Below are 18,980 nucleotides of genomic sequence, written 5' to 3' on the forward strand. Positions count from 1 at the left end.
CGACACTGGAGTCTGAATCCGTGTCGGTATCAGTGTCTGCTATCTGGGAAAAAGGACGTTTATGGGACCCTGAAGGGTCTTGTGACACAGTAACAGCCATGGATTGACTCCCTGCTTTGTCCTTGGTCTCTGCTTTGTCCAATCTCTTATGTAATAAAGCCACATTAGCATTTAAAACATTCCACATGCCCAACCAATCAGGTGTCGGCTGTGCCGACGGAGACACCACCACCATCTGCTCTGCTTCCTCCCTAGACGAGCCTTCCGCTTCAGACATGTCGACACACACGTACTGACACCCCCACACACACTGGGATATATGAATATAGGGACAGACCCACAATAAGGCCTGGAGAGACAGAGAGAGTATGCCAGCACACACCCAGCGCCACTAGATACTGAAACAAAGTCCCAGCCTGTACAGCGCTTTATATATAGAATTAGCACCAGATAAATGTGCCCCCCCTCGTTTTTGTCCCCTGTTACTTGTTCAGCAGGGGAGAGTCCGGGAGCAGCTTCTCTGCAGCATGCTGTGGAGAAAATGGCGCTGGTTAGTTATGGAAGATCAAGCTCCGCCCCCTCGACGGCGGGCTTCGGTCCCGCTATTTTTATTATACTGGCAGGGGATTTATTATATACTGCCTCCGCAGTATCTATATACATGTGCCAGTCTTACGCGAGGTAAAAATTTGCTGCCCAGGGCGCCCCGCCTGCGCCCTGCACCCTTGATGTGCCTGTGCGTGTGTTGTGGGAGCAATGGCGCGCAGCGCGACCGCTGCACGGTACCTCATGAAGATCTGAAGTCTTCTGCCACATTTGAAGTCTTCTTGCTTCCTATACTTACCCGGCTTCAATCTTCCGGCTCTGTGAGGAGGACAGCGGCGCGGCTCTGGGACGAACAGCAAGGACGACACCTGTGTTCCGACCCTCTGGAGCTAATGGTGTCCAGTAGCCTAAGAAGCAGAGCCCATCAGTCCAGGAAAGTAGGTCTGCTTCTCTCCCCTCAGTCCCACGATGCAGGGAGCCTGTTGCCAACAGTGCTCCCTGAAAATAAAAAACCTAACAAAAGTCTTTTCAGAGACACTCAGTAGAGCTCCCCTATAGTGCATCCAGTCTCCTCTGGCCACAGGCTCTAACTGAGGTCTGGAGGAGGGGCATAGAGGGAGGAGCCAGTTCACACCCATCTAAAGTCTTAGCGTGCCCATGTCTCCTGCGGAGCCCGTCTATACCCCATGGTCCTTACGGAGTCCCTAGCATCCTCTAGGACGTAAGAGAGAAAAAAACATTAATGAATAACCGGTAAGCACACTGGAAAACACAGCCTTAGTGCAATAACAAAATATCCAATTGTATGTTCTGAGAGGCGGCATGCAAGCTGTACAGCACGGGCCCTACCACAGTATTACCACATGTGCGGCCTTCCCCTTTACAGACAGGGGGCTTTCCCGCTGCATAAGGTCAGACGGAAGGTTAGCATGACTAAACCACAGTGACAGGCGGGAGACTACACACAAATCACGATAGCCACAAAATGGAAAGTCTGGTTACTCACACAGCTGTATGGGCTTCAGCAAGGTTTCACCTGCAAAGAGGATGGCAGAGAATGTTCCTTTTTACCAAAAATGGACGCCTGGCGTTCGGGCTATCTATCATGCTCCGGAGGGCTGGGAACTGGAAAAGGCCGCAAAGAGGTGCTGCAGCAGTTACTCACACCACTCAGGAGTACCTGAGAGTCTGCATTCTAACAACCAGAAAAAAAACAAAAAAGGTACCACCGCTGTGTGGGTGACTGCGGCAAAGAATCTGGGCATGTCTTTCACAGAAACGGGTATGGTTTGAATGGCGTGAAGGAGTTTAGTTATTAAGAAAAGACAAGACCATGAGGGTGGGCTTCACCTCCCACCTAAATACAGGGCTCACTTCCATTATGTCCCTCTACCACAGACATTACTAGGACGAGTGGACACACCAGAGTAATCAGGAAGTTCTCCCCCACAGCAGCACAAAGTACAACAGGAAATTACGGCAATTAGCATAGTTACTGGGAAATAGAGGCCTGGAGCGTATACAAGGGTGGGGCACCTGCTGCACCAGGTGTCCTGAAATAAGGTGTACAATGCACGGACACACCCGTATATAGGACTCAGTCACCCCTGGGTCACAGAATAAAATGGGACTGACTGATACATCCTGCAGTAACGTAACCACAATGCATGAAATGCGTTCGGGAGACTGAACAAGTCCAGACTCTGTACACATAAGGTAAAACATAAGAAAAACACCCACACAACATCTTGTATGAAAATTAGGGCCGAGCGGAAAAACAAGATCATGGGATACACATTTTGTAGGCAGAAGCCGCGCCATCGCTGAGGAACAGACTTTCAATAAATACACGGGGGCATGTAGGCTGCACTGACATGACTATATTTACAGCCCACAAGATGGCTGACTCGGGGGTTGGAGATACTAAAAAATTAAAAAAAAAAAAAAAGTGCGTACCAGTAGGAGCTATTCAATTCTTTGCACCGGACTTAGCCATGTAAAGCAGCTGCACCCATCTACTGTACTGCAGTAGTGGGCATGCTGGCAGAAATCCAGTCTGGGTGACCAAAAGCCCGACTTTTCTGGCGTTTCTGCTCGCCACCTCAGGCGGATGAATGCAGAAATCATGTGTGTCCCGGGGCACTCGCACCCAAGCGGCATAACAATTGAATAGCTCCATCAGGCATCCATTACTTAAGGGCACACAAAAAACAATTATCCGTGAGCTTGTGTGCGTAAACAGGAAGCACAAGATTTTCTTTTATCTATCTTATAGCCATCAAAATATCAAAACGGCAGCAGTATAAAGATCACCCTGGGCAAGTGAACGGACAAAAATAAGACATCACAGAATCAAATGAATAGATTTAGCGAAAGTGTGGGCCAAATTCTACACAAAAAACTTGAGGGAATGAATCACTTGAAAAAGACAAAAAAACAATATAAAGTTCACCAAGCACAAGCTACCAGAAGTTCTAGCTGTGATGATCCAGAAGACCAAACTAGAACCCTACTAAAACAGACCACCGTGTCCATATAGTGCATAGAAGAGGAATTCCTTTCAACGCTATAACTATCAATTATTTAGGTCAGCCCCTAAACTCCACCATTAAATTTCAGGTTTTAAGAATACCCAAGCTTGCGTTCCAGATTGTTAAATCAAATTAACTTGGGTACTAATTAGGTCACCTGTGATCAAGCGTGGACAGCCATAAAACCTGGAAGATTCTTGCAAAGTTTGGTAAAATCTGATCGCAGTAAATCAGCCACTCCAATAATATTAAATGACAAACGTAACCAGGCTAGACTTCAAATAATTCCCTGAAGCCATGTGACACGACAAGACGTAGATAAACAAGGGTTAAGATCATCACCGGACCATGTGCCCAGGAAAGGTGACGTTTCCTCTCTGCCTGGAACCATAACACCCTGGATCCTGTTTCCTTTTTAGGACATTCCTAAATGATGGAGGTGGTAAAGGGCTAATTTTAAAACAATGTACTATTAATGTCAATGATGTATACAGACGTCCTGTGATTCTACCAACACGGTAGAGATGATGATAAATCCGTAACATTAATACAGTGCAAGTCATTCTGTAATGAGACGAGTACGGGGACATTGTATACCTATAGAATATAATTACATTACATAACATGCCGTGTCCTTGCTCATCAATCATGTGTATAGCTCCATAAAATTAGTCACGGCTTCCTTTATTCCGACACATTCCACTGTATGGAAATTTAAGGACAACCCACAAACGGGACGGAGAAACACTTCTACCCGGACTATGTTTGTCCAAAAGTTAGGGGACAATTCCGCAGGTAAACCTTTGTAATCCATGCCTAAATTAGGGGTGCAATTGAGAGCCTCACAATTTGCAATAGCCAGCAAATGATTGCTCAAGCGTATACATCCCAAATTATCAAACTATACAGAACAGTTATGAGAAAAGTATCACGAGTTGGTTTTTCTAGACATAGTGGGGCAGATGTATTAACCTTGAGAAGGCATAAGGAAGTGATAAACCAGTGATATGTGCAAGGTGATAAATGCAGCAGCCAATCAGTTCCAATATGTAAATTAACAGTTAGGATCTGATTGGCTGCTGCCTTTATCACCTTGCACATATCACTGGTTTATCACTTCCTTATGCCTTCCCCAGGTTAATACATCTGCCCCAATGTTCGGTGCGGTGCATGCAATTCTAACTTTTATGGAGACCTCCGGCTATGCCATCGCTGGAGATCTGAGAGGATGGCTCCGGGAACACCGGTGCAAAGGACTGAAGGTTAGGTCTGTAAGAAGTAAATGGCAGAACATTCCATAATAACCGACTGCAGGCGTGCTGGAGATGGTACCATCTAGGAAAGTGACCACAGAGAAGTGGGACCTTCTGCAGTCATACAAGGGTTCACCACATGGTAACGTTTCACTGCTAGTCTCAAAGCTGTGATTATTTGTACCCCAGCCAGCCCAAAGTCTGCCTCATTGGGGGACAGCACGAACACCAGCGTGTAACCTCAAAAACAACCAACACGTATGAATTTAAACATTTGTATAATCATGTACAGAAACCCAGAACAATTCTTCGATCCAGAACATTAGCGGGCGGCACCATCATCTGTGCGCATAGAATTCTCTAGCAAAGGAAATATGCAGGGAAATAGTAATCCGGTTTCTACATCAAGGACCCAGCACGGGATATGTACGAAGCTTTGCATGACAGCGGAGAAAGTAACCCTCCAATGCTGCTTTCAGAGGAAGCAGAAGTAATGATTATCCGCCTAAGAAAGCCCAAGCAGGCAGATAAAAGGCCATTATATAGACGCGGACAATGCTTCCGGAACATTTAACAGGTACAGAGGATGAGCCTTATGCATTAAGAGGAATCTGATCCTGTACCACAGCGGTCCGCCAGGAAGAGACGTCTCACCAATACCAGAATGGCTGCTCTGTGCTGTCCATCGGTACTAAGTTTATCTGATGCCATAGACCAGAGTACTACCGAAAGGCCCAGCTGAAGGGTCCAGCTCAAGCACTGCAACACAAGCCTGCGGGGGTGGTCCCTGCTTAACGCCCAGTGATTCCTATCACTCTTTAATAAATGGTCCCGTTATCAGCAAAGGATGCTGCAGCACACTATGGGGCAGATGTATTAAGCCTGGAGAAGTGATAAAGCAGTGATAAGTGCAAGGTGATAACGCACCAGCCAGTCAGCTCCTGTCAATTTACATATTGGATCTGATTGGCTGGTGCGTTATCACCTTACACTTATCACTGCTTTATCCCTTCTCCAGGCTTAATACATCTGCCCCTATGACTTATTTATTAGCAGTTATAGTGCACACATATTCTGCAGCGATTTACAGAGAATATTTGGCCATACATATCAGCCTCTGCCCCAGTGGAGCTTACAATCTATATATTCCCTACCAAATGTACACGCACACATTCACGCAAGGGTTCATTTTTGTTGGGAGCCAATTAGCCTACCTGTATATAATGGGAGGAGACTGGAGTACCTGGAAGAAACCCATGCAAACACGGGGAGAATATACAAACTCCACACAGTTAGGGCTATGGTGGGAATTGAACTGAGGGAGCAATGCTAACCATTGCACCGTCTGTGCTGCCCATACTAGTAGGGACATAGTTGCCCTCAAGGTGTATGGACAATACTCACACAACGAAAATACCACCTCTTGCTTAGAAAAATGGAGAATTAAGCTACACACCTACAAAATAAATAATACCATTTCCTATATTTTGAGTGTAGCTGCTACATGACCTGGGGTCTGCATTACGTAGAGAATCACATCAAAGGTAATGTCCAGAAACTCCCAGCAAGGGGCCGCGTTCCCATCCGGGATCAAAGGGGAAACTCCCGTGGTCTTTGTTTACTTGTAACATCTGAAGGCAGCAGACAGATCACCAGCACAATGACTGACAGCCTGGCGAGAATTTCCATTGCCCGCGTGCAGCTTCTACCCTGGCACCTTGCTGATCGCTCCTATTGGTCACACCGAGCCACATGGCATTTACCAGTCATGATATGGAGCGCTGTGCCACCTCAGTGAGCAGCCCAATGGCATGGCACAAATGTTGCTTCCACAGAAGGCCCATAGTAAGAGACAACTAAATATCTAACTCCGGAATGACAGAAACTCCCCGGCTTCCCGACCAAACACAGCCACGCCAACCATCCCTGGCACCTGGGCACTGAGGCCACACAGATTACAACACTACAGGGAAGAGGACGAAGAGAACTAGGCTGGACCAGTCACTGCGTGGGGGGAGGCTTTGCAGCGGAGGGGGGGGGGGGGGGGGGGGGGGGGTGGGGGGGGTGGGGGGGGGGGGGGGGGGGGGGGGGGGGGGGGGGAGTAAGAGCCAACTGATGACATGTATGACCTTGGGCAGATCAAAAGCATATTAATTATTAAAATCTGATTCCAATAGGATCATGGGCGGGGACCTCCTCTCTACAATAAGAAGTACAGATATACAAAGGACTTATTCATTCAATACAATGGGGTGATGTCAATTATTTATCCAGTCGAGTTCAGGTAGTCTCACACAGGGCACCATTGACATCGAAACACTTTTTGGGGGCTGTCACACCTGAAACCCGAATAAAACTTAAGTGACAGATCAGTCGTCCTATGGTTAGGTTCTATAATTACGGAAAGCAGCGCGTCCTGCCGCTGAAGGGTTAATGTGCACCAACGCCGCCAATGAAGGGCTAATGTGCACTGGATATGGGTCGACCCAACTAAAGGTCGACAGTCATTAGGTCGACCACTAAAGGTCGACATGTACTAGGTCGACAAGAGTTTTGTGTCCCCTCACATGGCTTGCTTCGCTCGTCATGTTTCGGGCAAGGTGCCCCACTACGCTCTGCACAGGTTACCGTTCCAATCGTAGTCCATGTGGATCGTCAAGTATGGAAAAATCCAAAAAATGGGGGGGGGGGATTGGAAAAACCCACGTCGACCTTTTGACCTGTCGACCCAGTGCATGTCGTCCTTCAGTGATCGACCTAACGACCGTATCCCAGTGCACTAACGCCGCCAATGAAGGGCTAATGTGCACTAACAACACAATGCAGCCAATGAAGGGTTAATGTGCACTAACAAAACACAAGAAGTAGTGATGAGCGAGGTTCGGTTTTACTCGGTTTTACTCGGTTTTACTCGGTTCTCAAAACGGCATCTTATTGGCTATCCAAAACACGTGACATCCGTGAGCCAATAAGATGCCGTTTTGAGAACCGAGTAAAACCGAGTAAAACCAAGTAAAACCGAATCCGCTCATCACTAACAAGAAGTTGTATTTGCAAAAGCACATAGCATAACTAACCACACGCTTTACATGTCATGTTGTTACCCATTTTCCGAGCACGTGTGAGCACAAGCCCCAACACGTAAGCGGAAAGTATCGCGTGTGACGAAACGCTCAGACAGACTAAACATGCAGTCAGTATGTTCCAGGTAAAGGCGTTTACTGCACTGCCATAGCTCTACAGGGCACCCATCTCCACACACGGGCCAGACGACTGGTCTGGCAGCACAATGGTTAAACCAGCAGAAGGCAACCTGGGCCTTTCCAACTCCAGACTGGAGGGGTCATGCTGGGACTTGTAGTAAGACAAAGGCTGGAAAGATACAGTTCATGAAGCGTAAACATTCCAAGGAACGTATAGAACATGGCCTGCACCAAGTATAAGGAACACAGAGTCAGTACAATCCTATGCACCTAGGATGGAAAGAGTTACACACTGAGCTATACATAATCCGCACAGGAGGAGGCCTGCACACAAAGCAGCAGCTATACTGAGGATATGTAAACACGGCCCTATTTACATTGTGGCACGTATAGAATGAGGATCCCAGGTAACAATACACCTGTGATCCTATCACCACCAACGTGGAAAGCACACACACAAGATAACCCTTTGTATTCATTTCATCAGCCTGGTACTCAGGAAACCGCAGTACAGGACTGTCAGGAGAAGGGCGGGGGGGGAGAGAATACCACCCAAGCAGCGGCATAGTCTGATCAGGAGATAGGAGAGGCACCTGCTTAACCCTCTCTACGCCACATTCACGTACACAGACAATACAGCGCGGGGGGAGGTGAGCGCAGCCTCAGGTGAGAGTGGATGACTAATAACACCAGGAATCCCTGAGAGCAGGTCGAGGCCATATACATATAGCATCAGTATGTGCTCCCAGCAGAGGGCAGGCTAGAGCAATGCACAGCACCTGCACACCACACTCGGGTCACCATCAGCAGCATATACAGCACCCTAAGCATACTGCCCCATACAGTACTCCCTGCCATATCCATCACAGGTCCATACAGCACTAATGCTATGTGTGCACTGTGCTCTATAGCAGCTACACAACACAGATCCATACAGAACTGATACCCTATACCTGAGGGTGTCAAACGCGGTCCTCAAGGCACCCCAACATTCCACGTTTTAGGTGTATCCATGGCTCAGCACAGACGGTTAAATCAAATTGACTGAGGTGCTAATTAAGTCACCTGTGGTCAAGCATGGATAAACATAAAACATGGACCGTTGTGGTGCCTTGAGGACCGTGTTTGAGAACCTCTGTCCGATAGAGTGCAGCTCTATACAGCACTAGTACCTAGAGTGCAGATCTATACAGCAACATACATTACAACTATGACCCTGTAGGGCACAGCTCCACGCAGCGCTGTGACCCTGTAGGGCACAGCTCCACGCAGCGCTGTGACCCTGTAGAGCACAGCTCCACGCAGCGCTGTGACCCTGTAGAGCACAGCTCCACGCAGCGCTGTGACCCTGTAGAGCACAGCTCCACGCAGCGCTGTAACCCTGTAGAGCACAGCTCCACGCAGCGCTGTGACCCTGTAGAGCACAGCTCCACGCAGCGCTGTGACCCTGTAGAGCACAGATATATATAGCACAATTACCCAGCAGAGTACAGACCCATACAGTGCTATTACCCTAAACAGTACAGCTACATACATAGACATTACCCTATAGAGAACAGCTCCCTCATACAGCACTTGTACCCTTATAAAATCCAGCTACATACAGCACTAGGACCCTGTAGAGTACAACTCCCTCGTACAGCACTAGCGTCCTATATATCAATAACAGCACTACTACCCTATAGAATTCAGTTACATAGAGCACTATCACCCTATAGAGTACAGCTCCCTCATACAGCGCTGTTACCCTACAGAATCCAGCTACATGCAGCGCTATTACCCCAGAGTACAGCTCCCTTATACAGCACTATTATCCTGTAGAGTACAGATCCATTCAGCACTAGTAACCTATAGGAGTACAGCTCCCTCATACAGCGCAGTTACCCTATAAAATACAGCTCCATATAGTACTACTGTCCTATAGAGTACAGCACTAATACCCTATAGAGTACAGATCCACACAGCACTATGACCCTAGAGTACACCTCCATCATATAGCACTATGACCCTATAGAATACAGCCCCACATAGTACTATTGCCCTGTAGAGTACAGATCCATCATACAGCGCTGTTACCCTATAAAATACAACTCCATATAGTACAACTGTCCTATGGAGTACAGCACTATGACCCTATAGAGTACAGATCCACACAGCACTATGACCCTATAGAGTACAGGCCCATCATATAGCACAGCCCCATAATATAGCACAATGACCCTATAGAGTACAGATCCAATATACAGCACACCAGTACCCTATAGAGCACAGCAACCTATAGAGTGCAGAAGCACACAGCACTAATACCCTATAGAGTGCAGCTACATACAGCATCGCACAGTGCAGAGAACAGACCACCAGGACCTGCAGCTCGCTCTCTCCCATACCTCAATGTAGCCGGCCAGGCTAGGTACGATCACAACGGCCACGAAGGCGCACACAGCAGTAAGGCTGCCCATAGTCACAGCTCCTCTCTCCGCAGAAGCCAGCGCTAGACTGAGGCTACACAGCTCCTGCAACCCAGAGGTACGCCCATCCGGAACTGGCGTCACCAGGCCACGCCTTCCACCCCTTACAGCATCTCCAACCAGGACGGTTCAGCCGCAAATAACCCGCCCATGACCGGTACTAGCGAGGTTGTGGGCGGTGCAACAGAAATTCCGCGCCCCTTCAGCTGCGGCTCTCATAGCGAGACCTGGCTGTGCCAGGGAGAAGCCACGCCCTTCTGAGGGGAGGCCACGCCCACATTAGAGACTGTGAGTGACTGCAGATTGCAGGAGGTGCTGCTGTCACTGACTGTGCTGCTGATTCCTTCCAGGCTGCCAGTCACAGTAGTGTGCGGGGAGAATGAGACCTGTGTGCGTGTAATATATCACTATACTGCCTGTATTATCACTATACTGTCTCTAAAATCACTATACTGCGTGTATTATCACTATACTGTCTCTAATATCACTATACTGCCTGTAATATCACTATACTGTCTCTAATTTCTCTATCGTCCTAAGTGGATGCTGGGGTTCCTGAAAGGACCATGGGGAATAGCGGCTCCGCAGGAGACAGGGCACAAAAAAGTAAAGCTTTACTAGGTCAGGTGGTGTGCACTGGCTCCTCCCCCTATGACCCTCCTCCAGACTCCAGTTAGATTTTGTGCCCGAACGAGAAGGGTGCAATCTAGGTGGCTCTCCTAAAGAGCTGCTTAGAGAAAGTTTAGTTTAGGTTTTTTTCTTTACAGTGAGTCCTGCTGGCAACAGGATCACTGCAACGTGGGACTTAGGGGGAAAGTAGTAAACTCACCTGCATGCAGAGTGGATTTGCTGCTTGGCTACTGGACACCATTAGCTCCAGAGGGATCGAACACAGGCCCAGCCGTGGAGTCCGGTCCCGGAGCCGCGCCGCCGACCCCCTTGCAGATGCTGAAGCGTGAAGAGGTCCGGAAACCGGCGGCTGAAGACTCCTCAGTCTTCATAAGGTAGCGCACAGCACTGCAGCTGTGCGCCATTTTCCTCTCAGCACACTTCACTGGGCAGTCACTGAGGGTGCAGAGCGCTGGGGGGGGGCGCTCTGAGAGGCAAATATAAACCTTATACAAGGCTAAAAATACCTCACATATAGCCCATAGGGGCTATATGGAGATATTTAACCCCTGCCTGACTGGAAAAATAGCGGGAGAAGAACCCGCCGAAAAAGGGGCGGGGCCTATCTCCTCAGCACACGGCGCCATTTTCTGTCACAGCTCCGCTGGTCAGAACGGCTCCCAGGTCTCTCCCCTGCACTGCACTACAGAAACAGGGTAAAACAGAGAGGGGGGGCACATTAATGGCTATATATATATATATTAAAGCAGCTATAAGGGAGCACTTAATATAAGGATATCCCTTGTATATATAGCGCTTTGTGGTGTGTGCTGGCAGACTCTCCCTCTGTCTCCCCAAAAGGGCTAGTGGGTCCTGTCTTCATTAGAGCATTCCCTGTGAGTTTGCGGTGTGTGTCGGTACGTGGTGTCGACATGTATGAGGACGATATTGGTGTGGAGGCGGAGCAATTGCCAAATATGCAGATGTCACCCCCCAGGGGGTCGACACCAGAATGGATGCCTTTATTTGTGGAATTACGTGATGGTTTATCTTCCCTTAAACAGTCAGTTGAGGACATGAGGCGGCCGGACAATCAATTAATGCCTGTCCAGGCGCCTCAAACACCGTCAGGGGCTGTAAAACGCCCTTTGCCTCAGTCGGTCGACACAGACCCAGACACGGGCACTGATTCCAGTGACGACGGTAGAAATTCAAACGTATTTTCCAGTAGGGCCACACGTTATATGATTTTGGCAATGAAGGAGACGTTACATTTAGCTGATACTACAGATACCGTAAAACAGGGTATTATGTATGGTGTGAAAAAACTACAAACAGTTTTTCCTGAATCAGAAGAATTAAATGACGTGTGTGATGAAGCGTGGGTTGCTCCTGATAAAAAGTTGATAATTTCAAAAAAGTTATTGGCATTATACCCTTTCCCGCCAGAGGTTAGGGCGCGCTGGGAAACACCCCCTAAGGTGGACAAGGCGCTCACACGCTTATCCAAACAAGTGGCGTTACCCTCTCCTGAGACGGCCGCACTTAAGGATCCATCAGATAGAAAGATGGAAGTTATTCAAAAGAATATATACACACATGCAGGTGTTATACTACGACCAGCTATAGCAACTGCCTGGATGTGCAGTGCTGGAGTAGTTTGGTCAGAATCCCTGATTGAAAATATTGATACCCTAGATAGGGACAATGTTTTACTGTCGTTAGAACAAATAAAGGATGCATTTATCTATATGCGTGATGCACAGAGGGATATTTGCACACTGGCATCTCGGGTGAGTGCTATGTCCATTTCAGCCAGAAGAGCCTTATGGACACGACAGTGGACAGGCGATGCGGATTCAAAACGTCACATGGAGGTTTTGCCGTATAAAGGGGAGGAGTTATTTGGAGTTGGTCTATCAGACTTGGTGGCCACGGCTACTGCCGGGAAATCCACTTTTTTACCTCAAGTCACTCCCCAACAGAGAAAGGCACCGACCTTTCAACCGCAGCCTTTTCGCTCCTACAAAAATAAGAGAGCAAAGGGTTTGTCGTACCTGCCACGAGGCAGAGGAAGAGGGAAGAGACACCAACAGGCAGCTCCTTCCCAGGAACAGAAGCCCTCCCCGGCTCCTGCAAAAACCTCAGCATGACGCTGGGGCCTCTCAAGCGGACTCGGGGACAGTGGGGGGCCGTCTCAAAAATTACAGCGCGCAGTGGGCTCACTCGCAGGTAGACCCCTGGATCCTGCAGATAATATCTCAGGGGTACAGGTTGGAATTAGAGACGGATCCTCCTCATCGTTTCCTGAAGTCTGCCTTACCAACCGTCTCTTCCGAAAGGGAGAGGGTGTTGGAAGCCATTCACAAGCTGTACGCTCAGCAGGTGATAGTCAAAGTACCCCTATTACAACAAGGAAAGGGGTATTATTCCACTCTATTTGTGGTACCGAAGCCGGATGGCTCGGTAAGGCCTATTCTAAATCTGAAGTCCTTGAACCTCTACATAAAAAAGTTCAAGTTCAAGATGGAGTCACTCAGAGCAGTGATAGCGAACCTGGAAGAAGGGGACTTTATGGTATCCTTGGACATCAAGGATGCGTATCTACACGTTCCGATTTACCCCGCACACCAGGGGTACCTCAGGTTCATTGTTCAAAACTGTCACTATCAGTTTCAGACGCTGCCGTTCGGATTGTCCACGGCGCCTCGGGTCTTTACCAAGGTAATGGCCGAGATGATGATTCTTCTTCGAAGAAAAGGCGTATTAGTTATCCCATACTTGGACGATCTCCTAATAAGGGCAAGGTCCAGAGAACAGCTGGAGACAGCTTTAGCACTATCTCAAGAGGTGCTAAGACAACACGGGTGGATTCTGAATATTCCAAAATCCCATTTAATCCCGACAACTCGTCTGCTGTTCCTAGGAATGATTCTGGACACGGTTCAGAAAAAGGTTTTCCTTCCAGAGGGAAAAGCCAAGGAGTTATCCGATCTGGTCAGGAACCTCCTAAAACCAGGAAAAGTGTCAGTACATCAATGCACAAGAGTCCTGGGAAAAATGGTGGCTTCTTACGAAGCAATTCCATTCGGCAGATTCCATGCAAGAATATTCCAAAGGGATCTGTTGGACAAATGGTCAGGGTCGCATCTGCAGATGCACCTGCGAATAACCCTGTCACCAAAGACAAGGGTGTCACTTCTGTGGTGGTTGCAGAAGGCTCACCTATTAGAAGGCCGCAGATTCGGCATTCAGGATTGGATCCTGGTGACCACGGACGCCAGCCTGAGAGGCTGGGGAGCAGTCACACAAGGAAGAAACTTCCAGGGAGTATGGACGAGTCTGGAAAAGTCTCTTCACATAAACATTCTGGAACTAAGAGCAATCTACAATGCTCTAAGCCAGGCGGAACTTCTCCTGCAAGGAAAGCCGGTGTTGATTCAGTCGGACAACATCACGGCGGTCGCCCATGTAAACAGGCAGGGCGGCACAAGAAGCAGGAGTGCAATGGCAGAAGCTGCCAAGATTCTTCGCTGGGCGGAGAATCACGTGATAGCACTGTCAGCAGTGTTCATCCCGGGCGTGGACAACTGGGAAGCAGACTTCCTCAGCAGACACGATCTTCATCCGGGAGAGTGGGGTCTACATCCAGAAGTCTTCAACATGTTAATAGACCGTTGGGAAAGACCAATTGTAGACATGATGGCGTCTCGCCTCAACAAGAAACTGGACAAATATTGCGCCAGGTCAAGAGATCCACAGGCAATAGCTGTGGACGCACTGGTAACTCCTTGGGTGTACCAGTCAGTGTATGTGTTTCCTCCTCTGCCGCTCATACCAAAGGTATTGAAGATCATACGGCAAAGAAGAGTAAGAACAATACTAGTGGTTCCGGATTGGCCGAGAAGGACTTGGTATCCGGAACTTCAAGAGATGCTCACGGACGAACCGTGGCCTCTACCTCTGAGAAGGGACCTGCTACAGCAGGGTCCCTGTCTTTTTCAAGACTTACCGCGGCTGCGTTTGACGGCATGGCGGTTGAACGCCAGATCCTAAAAGGGAAAGGCATTCCAGAAGAAGTCATTCCTACCTTGATTAAGGCACGGAAGGAAGTCACCGTGAAACATTATCACCGCATTTGGCGAAAATATGTAGCGTGGTGCGAGGATCGGAGGGTTCCGACGGAGGAATTCCAACTGGGTCGTTTCCTACATTTCCTGCAATCAGGATTATCTATGGGTCTCAAATTGGGATCCATTAAGGTTCAAATTTCGGCCCTGTCAATATTCTTCCAAAAAGAATTGGCCTCTGTCCCTGAGGTCCAGACTTTTGTCAAGGGAGTACTGCATATACAGCCTCCTGTGGTGCCTCCGGTGGCACCGTGGGATCTAAATGTAGTTTTAGATTTCCTCAAATCCCATTGGTTTGAACCATTGAAAAAGGTGGATTTGAAATATCTCACATTGAAAGTGACTATGTTACTAGCCCTGGCCTCTGCCAGGAGAGTATCTGAATTGGCGGCTTTATCTTATAAAAGTCCTTATCTAATCTTCCATTCGGATAGGGCAGAACTGCGGACTCGTCCGCATTTTCTCCCTAAAGTGGTATCAGCATTTCATCTGAACCAACCTATTGTGGTGCCTACGGCCACTAGCGACTTGGAGGACTCCAAGTTGTTGGACGTTGTCAGAGCCTTAAAAATATACATTGCAAGGACGGCTGGAGTCAGAAAATCTGACTCGCTGTTTATATTGTATGCACCCAACAAGTTGGGCGCACCTGCTTCTAAGCAGTCGATTGCTCGTTGGATTTGTAACACAATTCAACTTGCACATTCTGTGGCAGGCCTGCCACAGCCTAAAACTGTAAAAGCCCACTCCACAAGGAAGGTGGTCTCATCTTGGGCGGCTGCCCGAGGGGTCTCGGCATTACAACTCTGCCGAGCAGCTACGTGGTCGGGGGAGAACACGTTTGTAAAATTTTACAAATTTGATACCCTGGCAAAGGAGGACCTGGAGTTCTCTCTTTCGGTGCTGCAGAGTCATCCGCACTCTCCCGCCCGTTTGGGAGCTTTGGTATAATCCCCATGGTCCTTTCAGGAACCCCAGCATCCACTTAGGACGATAGAGAAAATAAGAATTTACTTACCGATAATTCTATTTCTCGGAGTCCGTAGTGGATGCTGGGCGCCCATCCCAAGTGCGGATTATCTGCAATACTTGTACATAGTTATTGTTAACTAATTCGGGTTATTGTTAAGGAGCCATCTTTAAGAGGCCCTTTCTGTTGTCATACTGTTAACTGGGTTTAGATCACAAGTTGTACGGTGTGATTGGTGTGGCTGGTATGAGTCTTACCCGGGATTCAAAATGCCTCCCTTATTGTGTATGCTCGTCCGGGCACAGTACCTAACTGGAGTCTGGAGGAGGGTCATAGGGGGAGGAGCCAGTGCACACCACCTGACCTAGTAAAGCTTTACTTTTTTGTGCCCTGTCTCCTGCGGAGCCGCTATTCCCCATGGTCCTTTCAGGAACCCCAGCATCCACTACGGACTCCGAGAAATAGAATTATCGGTAAGTAAATTCTTATTATCACTATACTGCATGTAATGTCACTATACTAGGCTGTAATATCACTATACTGCCTGTATTATCACTATACTGTCTCTAAAATCACTATACTGCGTGTATTATCACTATACTGTCTCTAATATCACTATACAGTCTCTAATATCACTATACTGCCTGTAATATCACTATACTGTCTCTAATATCACTATACTGCATGTAATGTCACTATACTAGGCTGTAATATCACTATACTGCATGTAATGTCACTATACTGTCTGTAATGTCACTATACTGGGCTGTAATATCACTATACTGTCTGTAATGTAACTATACTGGGCTGTAATATCACTATACTGCATGTAATGTCACTATACTGCCTGTATTATCACTATACTGTCTCTAAAATCACTATACTGCCTGTAATATCACTATACTGTCTCTAATATCACTATACTGCCTGTAATATCACTATACTGTCTCTAATATCACTATACTGCATGTAATGTCACTATACTAGGCTGTAATATCACTATACTGCATGTAATATCACTATACTGTCTGTAATGTAACTATACTGCCTGTATTATCACTATACTGTCTCTAAAATCACTATACTGCATGTAATGTCACTATACTAGGCTGTAATATCACTATACTGCCTGTAATATCACTATACTGTCTCTAAAATCACTATACTGCGTGTATTATCACTATACTGTCTGTAATGTCACTATACTGGGCTGTAATACCACTATACTGCATGTAATGTCACTATACTGGGCTGTATTGTCATTGTACTGCCTGTAATATCACTCTACTGTCTGTAATATATCACTATACTGCCTGTATTATCACTATACTGTCTCTAAAATCACTATACTGCGTGTATTATCACTATACTGTCTCTAATATCACTATACTGCCTGTAATATCACTACTGTCTCTAATATCACTATACTGTCTCTAATATCACTATACTGCATGTAATGTCACTATACTTGGCTGTAATATCACTATACTGCCTGTAATATCACTATACTGTCTCTAAAATCACTATACTGCGTGTATTATCACTATACTGTCTGTAATGTCACTATACTGGGCTGTAATATCACTATACTGGGCTGTAATATCACTATACTGTCTGTAATGTAACTATACTGGGCTGTAATATCACTATACTGTCTGTAATATCACTATACTGGGCTGTATTGTCATTGTACTGCCTGTAATATCACTCTACTGTCTGTAATATATCACTATACTGCCTGTATTATCACTATACTGTCTCTAAAATCACTATACTGCGTGTATTATCACTATACTGTCTCTAATATCACTATACAGTCTCTAATATCACTATACTGCCTGTAATATCACTATACTGTCTCTAAAATCACTATACTGCGTGTATTATCACTATACTGTCTCTAATATCACTATACTGCCTGTAATATCACTATACTGTCTCTAATATCACTATACTGTCTCTAATATCACTATACTGCATGTAATGTCACTATACTTGGCTGTAATATCACTATACTGCCTGTAATATCACTATACTGTCTTGAAAATCACTATACTGCGTGTATTATCACTATACTGTCTGTAATGTCACTATACTGGGCTGTAATATCACTATACTGGGCTGTAATATCACTATACTGTCTGTAATGTAACTATACTGGGCTGTAATATCACTATACTGTCTGTAATATCACTATACTGGGCTGTATTGTCATTGTACTGCCTGTAATATCACTCTACTGTCTGTAATATATCACTATACTGCCTGTATTATCACTATACTGTCTCTAAAATCACTATACTGCGTGTATTATCACTATACTGTCTCTAATATCACTATACAGTCTCTAATATCACTATACTGCCTGTAATATCACTATACTGTCTCTAAAATCACTATACTGCGTGTATTATCACTATACTGTCTGTAATGTCACTATACTGGGCTGTAATATCACTATACTGTCTGTAATGTAACTATACTGGGCTGTAATATCACTATACTGTCTGTAATATCACTATACTGGGCTGTATTGTCATTGTACTGCCTGTAATATCACTATACTGTCTCTAATATCACTATACTGCCTGTAATATCACTATACTGTCTCTAATATCACTATACTGCCTGTAATGTCACTATACTGTCTGTAATGTCACTATACTGGGCTGTAATATCACTATACTGTCTGTAATGTAACTATACTGGGCTGTAATATCACTATACTGCATGTAATGTCACTATACTGCCTGTATTATCACTATACTGTCTCTAAAATCACTATACTGCATGTATTATCACTATACTGTCTCTAAAATCACTATACTGCATGTAATGTCACTATACTAGGCTGTAATATCACTATACTGCCTGTAATATCACTATACTGTCTCTAAAATCACTATACTGCGTGTATTATCACTATACTGTCTGTAATGTCACTATACTGGGCTGTAATACCACTATACTGCCTGTAATATCACTATACTGCCTGTAATATCACTATACTGGGCTGTATTGTCATTGTACTGCCTGTAATATCACTCTACTGTCTGTAATATATCACTATACTGCCTGTATTATCACTATACTGTCTCTAAAATCACTATACTGCGTGTATTATCACTATACTGTCTCTAATATCACTATACTGCCTGTAATATCACTACTGTCTCTAATATCACTATACTGTCTCTAATATCACTATACTGCATGTAATGTCACTATACGTGGCTGTAATATCACTATACTGCCTGTAATATCACTATA

General features: G+C 46.2%; 1 protein-coding gene across 7 annotated transcripts in view; it reads right to left on the minus strand.

Moving 5' to 3' along the window:
• The window catches only part of APLP2 (amyloid beta precursor like protein 2), an 85,089-nt gene extending 75,027 nt beyond the window's left edge, over positions 1 to 10,062 (minus strand). For 4 of the 7 annotated variants that reach the window (XM_063943641.1, XM_063943640.1, XM_063943639.1 and 1 more), the window contains exon 1: positions 9,921 to 10,060. In XM_063943641.1, coding sequence (XP_063799711.1) covers positions 9,921 to 9,992 — 72 coding nt within the window. In that variant the 5' untranslated portion in view covers positions 9,993 to 10,060. Of the gene's footprint in view, positions 1 to 9,920 lie in introns of all 7 variants that reach the window. The other 3 variants (XM_063943642.1, XM_063943638.1, XM_063943637.1) reach the window with 3 other exon arrangements.
• Positions 10,063 to 18,980: the final 8,918 nt, after the last annotated feature.

The sequence above is a fragment of the Pseudophryne corroboree genome, chromosome 10 (genome assembly GCF_028390025.1).
Source record: "Pseudophryne corroboree isolate aPseCor3 chromosome 10, aPseCor3.hap2, whole genome shotgun sequence".
Taxonomy (NCBI): domain Eukaryota; kingdom Metazoa; phylum Chordata; class Amphibia; order Anura; family Myobatrachidae; genus Pseudophryne; species Pseudophryne corroboree.